Source organism: Ambystoma mexicanum, chromosome 8 (genome assembly GCF_040938575.1).
Source record: "Ambystoma mexicanum isolate Mex_15411 chromosome 8, UKY_AmexF1_1, whole genome shotgun sequence".
Taxonomy (NCBI): Eukaryota; Metazoa; Chordata; class Amphibia; order Caudata; family Ambystomatidae; genus Ambystoma; species Ambystoma mexicanum.
Window position 1 is genome coordinate 1,103,488,227 of NC_090929.1, and position 12,961 is coordinate 1,103,501,187.

At 44.8% G+C, this 12,961-nt stretch overlaps 1 protein-coding gene across 5 annotated transcripts in view; it reads right to left on the reverse strand.

Moving 5' to 3' along the window:
• Positions 1-12,961, reverse strand: part of ATP13A2 (ATPase cation transporting 13A2) — a 749,950-nt gene that overhangs the window by 150,464 nt on the left and 586,525 nt on the right. For all 5 annotated transcript variants that reach the window (XM_069611124.1, XM_069611127.1, XM_069611125.1 and 2 more), the window contains exon 19: positions 12,773-12,893. In XM_069611124.1, coding sequence (XP_069467225.1) covers positions 12,773-12,893 — 121 coding nt within the window. The remainder of the gene's footprint in view (positions 1-12,772; positions 12,894-12,961) is intronic.

Below are 12,961 nucleotides of genomic sequence, written 5' to 3' on the forward strand. Positions count from 1 at the left end.
AGCAGCAAATTAACAACTAACAAGGGAGACCTTAAAACAGACCCGAGGAAGGGACACAAGCAGCGGCTTGGGTCGGAGGTAAGAGGGAGTGCCCTGGACAACTCTACGTGCATTGCAATGCTATGCAGCAACTTCTTGGAATCAGGTAAGCAATACCTTTTTCCCCCCAGAGTATCTTAGGTTAGAAGAAAATGTTTGTGCTAGATGCTCCATGATGCTGCAGCTCTGGACTCGACCTCCAGATTCCTTGGTCTGCTGACTGAAGGCAAGACAATGAACGGGATCTCTCATCAGCAGTCTCGATGGAGGATCTGTAGTACGACTTTCAGTAACTTCCTGGTTCACTCTGCTGTTTTGGCACCTTTTCTGTAGCACCAACAAAGGAAACGGACCACCCGGTCAGTCTTCTTCGCTTCCTGCAGTCCCCCCCACACTGATGAGGGGGTCTGGGCGAGTTGGATCGGATCTCTGGAGTGTCCTTATGGGTTCAGCAAAGATTTGTACGGATTCGGCCTTTCCATGATGATGCACTGAAATGGGCAGCAGGTCTCCCGATATTGGGGTTCTGCAGCTCTGGAAACTCCTAGGACCTTGGGAGATGGCTCGTTTCAAAGTTAGTCTTGGAACTCCACCAGCCAAAGGAAAGAGGGAGTCCTCTTCGGAGCTCCTGTTGCACAGAAAATGGGGTCAGGACAGCAGTGGTCGCTACACAGTGTTGCAAAGGGTCTGCAGGCAGCTCTGGACGTCTTCTTTGGTTACTTCAGCTTCCAGTGGTCGACTTGCTTTTTATTCCAGAAGCCTCAACTTTTATACAGTTTCAGCACACACTCCTCTGCAATCTCTCTCAGCATTTTATAGAAAGGGGTGTTTGCCCAATCAGGACAGCCAGATCCCCTGTGGGAGCACTCTGGCAGACAAAGGACAGGGGGTGGAAAACTCCTCTCCTACTTCTGGCCTGCCCAGACACTCTGGAGTCTAGGAAGGGCTACCCAAGGGTTCCTGGCAGGCCACCCCCTCTCAGAATGGTAGAAGGGCTGACAATGAACAACCACGGTAGCAATGGCGAAAAAAGAAGGAGGGTCCCAAGTTGGTACTTGGGTGCCCTTATTGTGCATCACCGAGACATGTACATAGCCTGTGGTACCAAAAAATACACAATAGTTGGTAGAACACATCCACTGCCACCAGCCATAACTAGGTGATTGTCTATGTGACTAAAAAGTCAAAGGAGCAGAAATAAGGGGGGTGCTAGGAATCCATTTGGCACTCCACCGAAGGTGGTGTCTGGCAATCTCTCAGTAAGGTTTTGGGAGATATACTAAGTATATCTCTATCCCTGAGAACTGTAGTTAATTGGGGATATTTAAAAATAATCTTAAAGGAGGACCCTAAGGTTCCCCAGCAACACTGCCCATGAGGAGTTGTGTGCTGCAGTTGTAAAACACAGATGCCTTTAAGAGCTATGGAGTACACATACTCCATAGTATAGGTAGAATACAAAGAATAGCATTCAAAAAGTCAGAGCCTAAAAAACTGAATGAGTGGAAAAAGGCTCCACTCATTTAGGATTTAAAGAAACATGTCCAGAAGTCCAACAGAAAGTGCTGGGGGTCTCACTTGGGGAAGGGGTGAAGCATAACAATGATACATCTCCCTAACATTGAAGGATAGTTTTGCTTTCTGATACCTAAGAATGTGATATTTATAAAACCTGATAACAGCTATATTGTTTGAGGCCCCAGGAGTGGGGTAACAATAGCCCTATTTTTGAAACCTCAAAAGACATAACGTTAAAGAAACTTTAAAAGGAAAATATTAGAAAAATTGACATACAATGGAAAGCTATCTGCACCGCACACATGCAACACGCCCCTTCCACATTGGTCAAGACTGCAAAAGCATTACACCAAATAGTTTTTAATGGTATTACCAGACTGTATGGTCCCATATACAGTCTATTATTGCATCAGAGACTGCATCTTGTGCCATCAGTGCACAGCACATGCTTGCCCCTTGTAACATTAGTTCCCATTTCATGCACCTCCTTTATCATCTATCCATGACATCTTTTATTCCTTTCTCCCATTAGATATGTGCTGCCACTCATGTTTAAAGCCCAATGAAGCAACCTAGTTGTGGCCACCCTTTGTGCCAGTTCCTTTATGGCTATGATTCCTGAACACTGAATCTGGAAATCAGAGAACACTTCTTCATATCAAATTATCATAGTTTTGTAGAGTGCAAAGCCTCTTTCCACACTTAAGCTACCTTGGAACTTACTGATCCGTGAGATAAAAGACACATACTATACTGAATGGGTAAATAGCTAGGCCTTCTGAGAGCCATATGATTCCTAATCTTCTATCATCACTTCAAGTATGGCATTTGAAAGCTTTGGAGACAAAACTTTAGAAAATTAGATCCATCTTGCACCTAGAGCCCCTGAAAATAGGTAAAAGTAAGATTTTGAAATCAGATTTCCCCATACACAGAAGACAAATACTCATTGCAATGATAGAATTGTGATGAAGTGCGCAAACAAGAATATACAACCACATTCTAAAAATAGATTTAAAAAAAATCTATGAGATTGGGTTTAATCATTTTTTGGACAGTAGAATGATTGGAGTGGTTTTGGAGCCCCTCGCTGGTTGGACTGCCTTTTGCACCTTGGAACTGTTTCCTGACCTTTGCTGTGATGCCTCCCTGAGAAATCCTCCTGGACCAAGAACCTCAAGGTTGAGGTGGGTGCTCCATGGCCTGGATGATTGGTGTGCGTCACTACAACTCAATCTTGGGAGGTCCTGGGCCACCTCCATCATGGGACTGTTCTTTGTTGGCTGGCTACCCACTCCCTTCCCCGTTGGGCTGATTTAATCCATTAGGGAGATTACTCTGACTCCCCGGTGGCCTCTCCATCACTGTTTCTGCTTTGTGGGCCATCCTCCTTGGCACATTGGTTATTCCTTCATTCATCCATCGAGATGTTCTCCATTATCTTCGAGTTCTGCCACCCAACTTGTTCCTCAGAAATCTCCTTTGCCCAGGCCAATGCATTCCATTTATTTTTAAAAAATAAAATTGAACTCCTACAGGAAAAAATCTCCCTTAACCAATCTCAGGTAATTGGCTTTGATAATTGCCACCATCATGTGCCTATGATGAGGGATACAGATGATACTCACTGTGCCCCTCCTTTCGAATTTTTACCAGTTTGAGTGGAATATTCAGTCCCTACTAGAAGGGCTAAAGCCTACTGATGAGAATCTAAGTGATTTGGCCGTGGTAGAAACTACCGCGGCTGAAACGTTCACATGAGAAAGGTGCAAACTACCAAAAGTTTGCACCTTTCTCATGCAAACACACATACATACTCACACCCACACACACAACACAACCATAATACCCCCACCCACACCCCCAACATAAACAAACCCCACTTACCTTCATGTTCACACTGGGTTCCTGCAGCCCCAGTTCCCTTTCACTTCAGTGATCGGGAACCAGCGCCACAGAGTCCTTTTTTTCTTGTATATATATTTTTTTTTTAAACAGAAGGTTGCAGGGGTGTCCCCCGCAGCCCCCACTCACTATACCATAAAGTAAAGTGAGGGGGCGAGGCAGGGGACACGCCTACAGCCCCCATTTCTTGATTTTTTTCTTTTTTTGAAACGGAAGGCTGCGGGGTGTCCCCGCAACCCCCGCTCACTATAAGATGAAGTGTAGTGAGTGGGGCGATGCCCCTGTTTTTTTTTACCATGCTACCACCAAAGGTTCAAACTTTTGGTGTTCGAAACTTTGGTGGTAGCATTTTTAGAACTTTTGGTCATTGCGACCATTTTTTGTCGGTCAAATCGGCCTATACCTACTAATGACACACTGTTTCCTTTACCAGCACGTGTGGCAAAACGTTTAGATTCCGAAATCTCATTGTTCATGACCCAGTTTGTGAATAAATCATTATCATCTGGTTTAGTACCGTTGGAGTTGAAAAAAGGCCATGGTCACTGGGCTCCTGAAAAAAATCTAACTTAGATCCTGAGAATCTTCAGAACTTCCATAGCTGTCATGCCCCGCTTTCCTGCACACGGACGACTAGGGCCGTCCGTTTCCAAGTGGAAGTTGCCCTGGCGACTAAATCCAAGCCGCGGGACACGCCGCACTACATTTCCCAGCATCTCCACTTCTTACGATCATGTGACACGCCGGCAACGCGTCTCACGTCCTGGGAATACTAATCGTACTTAACTAAGCCGGTCCATGCAACAGGTGCTCCTAAAACTAAGCAGTTAGTTTAAGCGCCCGATTCATGTTATCCTGTTTCCTGAACCTCCTAGACCCGGCTCATGCTTTAAGGATTATCCTATACGTCTTAACCCTTACTATTTCCGGCGACAAAACCCCCTCCTGTTTTCCCCTTGGTACTCGAACTCCTGGCTTTGTATAACGGACTGGTCTCTCCTACTCCTGTTTGTTGTGACATTTTCGGATTTGTTTCTCACCGCTGAATTTCCAGATAAAGCTCCAATTGTCCCATCGGATCCCTATCCCTATCTTCACGGACTTCCTACTCCCCCTTCCTTTCCACGCATCAACGTGACTATATGGACGCTATCCTGATTCTACTGGTCACTATTTTGGATCGCTCACCTTCAATGCAAGGACGCTTTGCTGAATGCTTTCAGGGATTGCTTTTGGACATTAGCTGCGCCCTCTTGCCGCTCGGGTTAGGCGGACATCTACACTAACTATTACCAACTGGAAACCATTCTCCTGCATCGCCTGGTTGTCGTAGAGCGCCTTGGACCCACAAATAGGTTGTGGGATTTCTCTCTAGATCAGCAGGTAAGAGAGGGCCATTGTGGGTGGCTGGTTGCTGCATTTCGGGTAAAACTTAGTTGCTCTCTTGAACCATTGTTTTTTGTTTGTTCCCTTAGCTCTGTTGTCGCTGCTCCTGCCTTTTCGCCCAAGCCCCTGGCCTGTTAGTTATTATTCAAATTCCTACAGGCTACGCTCTTGGGGGGGGAAGTCTTGTTTAGCATCACGCGCAAGGTGTCCCGGAAGAATCTGGTTCGCTGCACGTTCAAGATACCCCAGAACGGAAGGGCCCCCTGAAAGTGAATACCGACTGTATCCTTTACACGACTGTATCCTTTTCAAAATTTGTCTAATCTGTGACAATAGCCCAGTAAGGTACTAGAGAAAGTAGTCACATTAAATCTTCAGGAGAATGTTGTGAAGGAGTCTCTGTTAAGACTCTTTGCAATCAGGCTTTCATCCACAGTTCGGAACCGAGACTGCTTTATTATCAGCATGGGAGGACCTTCTGAAGGGTTCACACCACAGGGATTTGTCCCTACTGGTTATGCTGGACCTTTATGCACCTTTGATAGTGTAAAACTGGATATTACTCAGACTTAGCAAAATTGAAATGTGTCGGCACAAGCCATTAAATGGTTTGAATCTTTCTTAACAGGACGACCGCAACACGTGAAACAGGGGGGAGGGGAGAAGGCATGTCAGCTCATCTGGCCCAAACATCTGGAGTGCCATAGTGGTACTCACTATCCCCCTCTTATTAAATTTATATTTCCGCCGCTTGATAGACATCCTGAGGAGGCACAAGGTACATTTTCACTCTTGCGCAGACAGCACCCATTGGTATGTTAACATGGACAATGTGGAAGAGTCTTTTCTCAGAGTAAAACAATGTTCAGATGAGGTTAGCAGTTGGATGTCACCAAATTGGCTGCAACGTAATGGCAATAAAACCGAAGTTGAGTTGTTTGGCCCCAAGCATCTTCTTGAACCTGGTAGATGCTCTCAGCCACCCCATTTTCTGGGTGCAAATTTGCAGTTTGCTGCAAAGGTAAAAAACGTGGGTTTTTATCTGGCAGGAAAACGTGAGCAGTGAAGGACAGGTTAGTACTATGGTGCAATCTATATACTTCTCTCTCGGTCTCCTGCGGCAGGTATTGCCTTTTGTTCCATCAGAAAACCATGCAGTGATAGTTGGAACTTTGGTCAACTCCCAACTGGATTCCTGCAATAGTCTGCTTGCAGGTATCCCTTCTAAACAATGCCAACGATTACAAAGGGCCCAAAACGCTGCATTGAGACTGGTATGTAGGGTGAGGAAGTCCCCTCTACCCCCATCTCTGGGTTATGCCGCTCCCTTCACTGGTTATTGGTGAACGAGATAATCAATTTCAAAGTTCTCTGTCTTATATTTAAGTGCTTAAACATTTTAGCTCTAGCTTACTTGGCTGATTAAATCCACAGATATTTTCCCAACTGCTCGCTGCGGTCCAAGGATAAATTGTTATTGAGAATCATCCTCTTGTGGTTTTTGGGGAGACAGAAGATTTGCAATCGATGGGCCCAAACTATGGAACAAACTCCCCTTGGCGATTCGTGCATCAAGCCCCTTTTTCAATTTTGCAAAGCATTAAAAACCTGTCAGTTTAAATTGATTCCTTGTGTCCTTGTGTCGTTACTGATTTGTATTTCGAGTACTCCTCTGCTTCGTCTGTATATTTGTTTCCACCTGTGGCCAAATACGATTTGCTTCATCCTGGTGGTGTGCTTTATAAATAAATTCAAATAGCCGTTGGCCGAGGATTCAATTCTCTTGGCACTGAAGAACTCTCAAGATATGTAAAGGAAGCTCTGTACTTGGTTTCTTCTGCCATTCCTGGGCCAAATGTTCAGTGACTACCACTCTCCACTGTCGGTATTACTGTCCCTTGGTCCTGATAGATCCCTTGGAGTTCCTTTCGGAGAATCCCTTGGTCAGGGAATAGTGGGGGTTTTGCAGCCCCACCGACCCTCCATCACCATAGACTTGCATTGTTTGCAGTCCTGCTCTGTTTCCATCACTCTTCGACTGGCATCACAAAACTGCAGCTGGAGCTCTTCTTGAGGGGGTGCCACCTGGTGTTCCCAGGGGCCGATTGCTTCTTTGGCTGCACCTGCGGGATAGAACTGGTACTTAATCGCCTACTTTGCTTGCCGCAGACCACAAACGTCTTGTCTCCCGCTGAAGATGACTTTGAAATGCCCCAATGATTTAAAGAGCCACAACTGAAGCTTTTTCGCTCTCCTGCTCTGGTAGCGGTAGAGAGAGAGAGGAAGGGGGAAACAGGCTTCTTAGGGGAAGTTAATGCATTAACTTTGGAATAGATATTGGATGCACCTTGGAACATGTGGTGCAGCTATGTTTTTCTCCATTTCTACTCCTTTTCTTGTTCCACCTAAGCTTTGTTTATTTCCATCGCATTGGCTAGCGTAAGTGCCTGGTTCAAGGAAGGGTTGCCCTTACAAGACCGTCATAACCTTTCTCTAATTTGTCTTGTAACCTGATCATAAGTGTTTCGCTCATTACTTCACTGACGTACTCTGATGTACGGGTCAGAGATCTGAGGGTTGCAGGATACTCCTCTACTCTCACCTTCCTACTGGTAGCTCTTCTAAAGGTTGTGGCATTCTCTCAACACATTGATTTTGGGTGCAGAGGACTTCTCCATATGCAGCAAGTCTCACCAATTACATTAATGTCTTCACCTGGGACCACTAATGTGGGTGGGAGGGTTCTCAACATCCTTTGTCCTTTCAACCACATGCAGATATGTAGCAGGGAGGTTTTGTGGGCATCTGTGTAGTCAATGGACCCTGCGGCATCCGAGCATGCCAGGAATTCCTACTTCCTCTGCTTCTAGGGTATGAGTGGAAGTCCTGGGGTTTGCAGGAGCTTGGGAGCGACTTTGTATGGTGCGTTGTTCTGTGGCTGCAGCAAAGTAACTCCTTGTACAACCTCATTGGTTCACTATGAACTGGTGTGTGTCCCTCTGTGTCCCTGCCTAGGGATTTATTTGTGAATTGGTTGGGTGTTCCAGCTTACTGGCTTATGGAAGGGAAAGCTCTGAAGAGGGGAGTCGAGTCAGTTAATTTAGGATTAAGTGTCCATTTTATTCCATCCTGTGCGGATAAACATGTGGTTGTCATGGCAACAGTGCAATGGCCAGCTGGGATGTGTAGACCAGGACACCAGCTTCAGTGGCCAAGCGTTGGCCTGGCGACTTTGCTGGATCTAAAAGCTGGGCCTGAGCAAACCTATTCGGCAGGCCCCGCAAGCAGCACACAAGACACAGGCAGGTGCAGGAAGCAGAGCAGGAGTTAGTGGCAGTGCAGTGATACCCACGTGCTGCAGAGAGCGGAACGGGAGCTGGAGATAAATCGTCACCACCTGTTGCATTTGGATGTGATGCACAGAAGACGCAGGAGGCTCCGGGTCTCGGCAGGAGAATGGCTATCACTACGTTTCTTGAATAAATCGACTTGGTATTTACCTGGAGCCACTGTGTTTTCCGGGCATCCTATCCTCACCACCCCCTGATGCCCAGATAACACCAAAGGCTCCAGTTAAGAATCAATTGAATTTATTCAAACTGATGGAGAGCTGCTCTCTCTGCTGGGACACTTGGCCAACTGACCAAGTAAGAACTTGGGGAGGGAAGGAGTAGGGTGGGTAGGTTCAGGCTTCTGGATGGAAGAGTAGTAGCATGGAATCACAAAGGGAAATAAACATTGCAACCATAGAACATGCCAACAGAGAGACGTGCAGGATGCAATAGAAAATGACTATTTTTTTTTGATGATCCCCTAGGGTCGCAGGAGTGCTGTACTAAGAAACTATGACTTTAGACACTTCCAGTGATTTGTTAGGTAATTTAATTTAATAAATCATGGCAGTTCACAATTTTCCCATAGGAGATCATTGGACACCATCACAAAGTGTGTTTCTGGGTTTCAAAGTTTATCTAGGTGTTAGCTGGACATAGTTAAGTTTAATAAGTTGTACCTAATTCTGATGGATCTTTGGGCGTCTCTCTGGCCCTGGTTTCTAATGGTTTTAACCCTTTCACGCCCTCTATGTAACACATTTCATGTGGCTAATGTTTTCCTTTTTAGGTTGATTTGTTCTCTGAGTTTGTGGGGAATAATTGTTCAACCAATGTACTAGCAATGGAATTTTCAAGATGTGTATGTACTTAACTGTGTTTAGGGATTCCTTTCCCTCCCACATGTTAGCATTAGAACGTGTATATTTTTCCACCAGATGTAGATCTTGCATTAGTTATAGGAGTGGAAAGAGTGTATCCTGAGGTCCTTATACTGTTTTTACATAACTGTTTTTTACTGTGTGTTGTGTCACTTCTAGTACTTGTTTGGGCTTATGGTGCCTTATTGTGTCATAAAGAGTCAATATTTTTCTGTATATTGTGGTGGGTCAGAAGAAGGACATAGACGTGTATCTCCCATTTTAAGGATTCATTGAACACATGAAATGGTGAAAACTCCAGAGTATCCCTAAACTATGGGTTTTCCCTACCTAACACAAACTAACTACAGTGCTCATCAGTCATCTGTGAGTCCAAAAGTAAGATCTGTCATCTGTCCTGAGCTAATATATCCTTTCCCTACCACTACCAACACCAACTAGGGCACAGGAGAAGGACTTCTCCCGTGGTCTGCTTCGCAGGACAGTCACTTCAATAACTTATTTGCAGGTAGTTCTTGGCAAATACTTTGATGAGTTCATACAATTCAGCCATAGGGCTCTTCAATATCTCAATCGGTCTTTGACACCTCGATTTCCCCTTCTGAGATTCTTCTTCTCTCTCGCTCTCTCTCTGCTTATCACGCTCGATACTTGTTCACCCTTTCCCCTGGCTTGGCCAGCTGAGGACCTTCCCAGAGCGTTCTCGCTTTCCTTTTCCACTTGACAGTTATTGGGACTTGACCTTACTGGGTCAAGTATGAATGTTCCAATAATGATTTTCACTTTTCTTCCCCTCTTTGGTTTCACTGGGGTGAGTATGAAGGTACAAGTAATTATTCTATAGGTTCTTTACTGTTCGTTGCCTGTGGAAATGAATATCAGGGTTTAAATAATTCTTAGGGTTCTCCGTTATTTTGGCATTACGGAGACGAGTAGGAGTGTTCCCATATGACTTCCCACTCTTGTTGGGTAACATTAACTTAAGGTCCAAATTGGGGCAAGTAAAATTCTTACACTCGTATCCAGTATCCCTCCTGGGTCGCCTGCCTTCCCAGTTGCCTTTTTCTCTTGGGGTTAGTGTTACTGGGCCTGCGTTCAGGATGGGATCCGTTCCCTGGTTTGTCAGGTTGGTGCCTGGCTTTCAGTTTCTCTCTCCCTTTCTCTGCACCCACCCTGTGCTTCGAATGGGTCTGTGGTCTTGGCGTTGTCGCTAGACTTAGCAGTACTCAACTCTCAGTCATGCCACCACCTAGGACTGGGTAACCTGTCTGATGTTTTCTTCCCTCAGCTTCTCTCGGGTAGACTTTACATGCTAGCTTTCTTCAATGCTGGAAAGCTGCACATCTCGGTCTCCTTCAGTTCTCTTCACACAGCTGATTTGAAACTCCTGGGCTTCTCTCTCTTGCAGGACTCCTCCTCCATTTATGACACACTGCTTGTCCTTTTTCTCTGTTTCAAGAGTACTCTGTATTAACCCTGCATTATTCTTCTCAGTATTGTACAAATATTCCTTCGCAGGTTGATATAATGTTTCTACATCACAATAACAAACATCAGCTTGCTCGTCATCTCTTCTTTGGGTGGAAGCTGTTAGTGGTGGGCTGGGGTGAGTAACTTAGGCAGTTCCTCTTCGAAATGGAGGTCCTTGTCCCCAAGCAGGGTGAAGACCTGCTTGCCCCTGGCCCTAGGTAGGGTATCACGTTGCAGGCTCACCTCCCTAGCCTCAGAGGAAAAAGCTCCCCCCTGGGGAGAAGTGACTGAATCCTGTGATTCGTCAAAATATCTGTAGTGTAATTTCTTGGGTTATCTGTTGTGCCCTGAGGAAAGCCAAGAATGTGCTGCCATTGCTACCCCTTAGAATGAGTTGGACCCCGTTTACTCTAGGAAACATTCTCTCATATCCATCACCAGAAGGCTGTGGATAAATCTCACTAAAAGGAGTATTTCTGCATTTGAGAAAAATTGCAAGCTAGTGGAAACAAGATTCTCCCAGAAGGAGACTAATAATAAGAATGACAGGATTTTGTGTGGAAAACAAAAGGAAAAAGGTGCAAGGAATACAAGAAAGGTTGGATTGCAACCCTTTGAAAAATGTTTGGACAAAAATGTTAAACACTGAAGGGCAAATCCAGCAACTACAATCTGTGTGCTGGCAGGAGAATACAATTGTTTGATCAATGGTGAAAAATGTTTTGAGTTGTGAAACGCAACTAGGGCACAAGCACAGCCTTCATCCCCATATTGACCCAACTGGTCCATCATGGGCAGCACAGAATATTCAGTAATCCTTCTGGGAAAAAAAAATCAGCTTGCATTTAATACAAGAGACTGGCAGAGTGGATATACACTTTAGTTCTGGATGACATGTGCATGGAATCTAACAGTAGTGCCATTGGGGGCCTTCTCCTTCTAGACCACTCTGTATCAGTGCGGATGACTGACATAGTAATTAACTCACATAACTTGCTGTAGGAATGGTTAGGACAACACATTTCTTCTTTGAGCAAGCATTTCTCATGCCATCTTTGATTTATCGTTCTAGTGTTCCCTTCAGTTTGCAAAATCTGGGTGTCCCCATTCATAAAGTATTGCACCCTGTAGTTTATCATTTACTTCATTCCGCTGGCCAGATTTAAAAAACTTGCATACTTATTTACTATAACTATGCAGATGACACTTGGCAGATAGACAATCAGAACAAGACAACGGTAACAGCACCAGAAGATTGAAGTACTGCCTTATGAAAACACATTCCATGATGTGTCGGAAGAAGCCTAAACTAAATCCCAGAAAACAGACATTTTTGGTCATCTCATACGGTTATAAATGTTCCCTGTGGCCAACATCTCCCAGTCACTGTACCACCCCCACCTGTTTGATCATGTATTTTGAAGTCTTTCTTGGTGCCCAAAATTGTGCGTTTACTGAAGGCACCTTTTTTTATCTCACGCTCAACAATATTATTCCACACCTAGCCTCTCTGAGTCTGGTCGTTTGTGGTCTTTATGCATTTGAGAATTGATAATGTGCTAAATGCTTTTTTTCTGAGACTTCCACAAATATGTATCAGTAAATTGCTTCAGGATGAAAGAGTCTTCCTGCTTCCCAGAATTATCCAAGACAAACGGATCCTTTTCCGAGCATCACATATCAAAATAGCCAAACAAAGGGCCCCTAGTTTCTGACTGAAAAATTCAGACATTACTCAACAGGTTGAACATTTCAGTAATACGATGTTCCCATTTTTCACAACTCCAGCTCTAAAAATACTCCTGTTTTGTATTATATCAAAACTTTGCCATGCTCTCCCAGGTGGCGTTGGCTAATACAAGGGTAAACGGTAGTTTAGCGAAGCCATGGAAACCGGTCTTCTTCCATGCCCATTTCTGACCCTCTGTACATTTCAGATCCTCACTAGATGGACCCAGTGTCAGGACATCACTTTTTGGTGACATACAGAGTATTCCCTGCTATCTCTTACGACATCAATGCAGAGTCTATATTCGTCTCTTGTGAGATCAGTGTCCGCTCTCTCCTCATCTCTTGGTCATTGGGGTCTACTTCCTGCTTAGTTGAAAGTAAACTATTTCAGAAAGTAGAAGTTAAGTGACTCTTCTACTTATATTGGCTATATCTGGGCAGCACAAGCAGAAAAGTGAAATAAGGTATGGCAGAATGATAGTTACAAAGAGACAGTGTCATAGGCCATACCTGCTCAACTGCTGCGCTTCCTCAAAGTTTGCTATAGTACCAACTGACTTGTATGCAAAGCCCAGGACACGGTATCCATCTCTGGTGTAGTGTCGTAGCATCTCTGAGAAGTCTGCGGGAACTGTGCAGGGAATCAAATAGCAGAAATCGGAGTGAGATAGTAATTTGCCCAGAACATCACACCAGCAT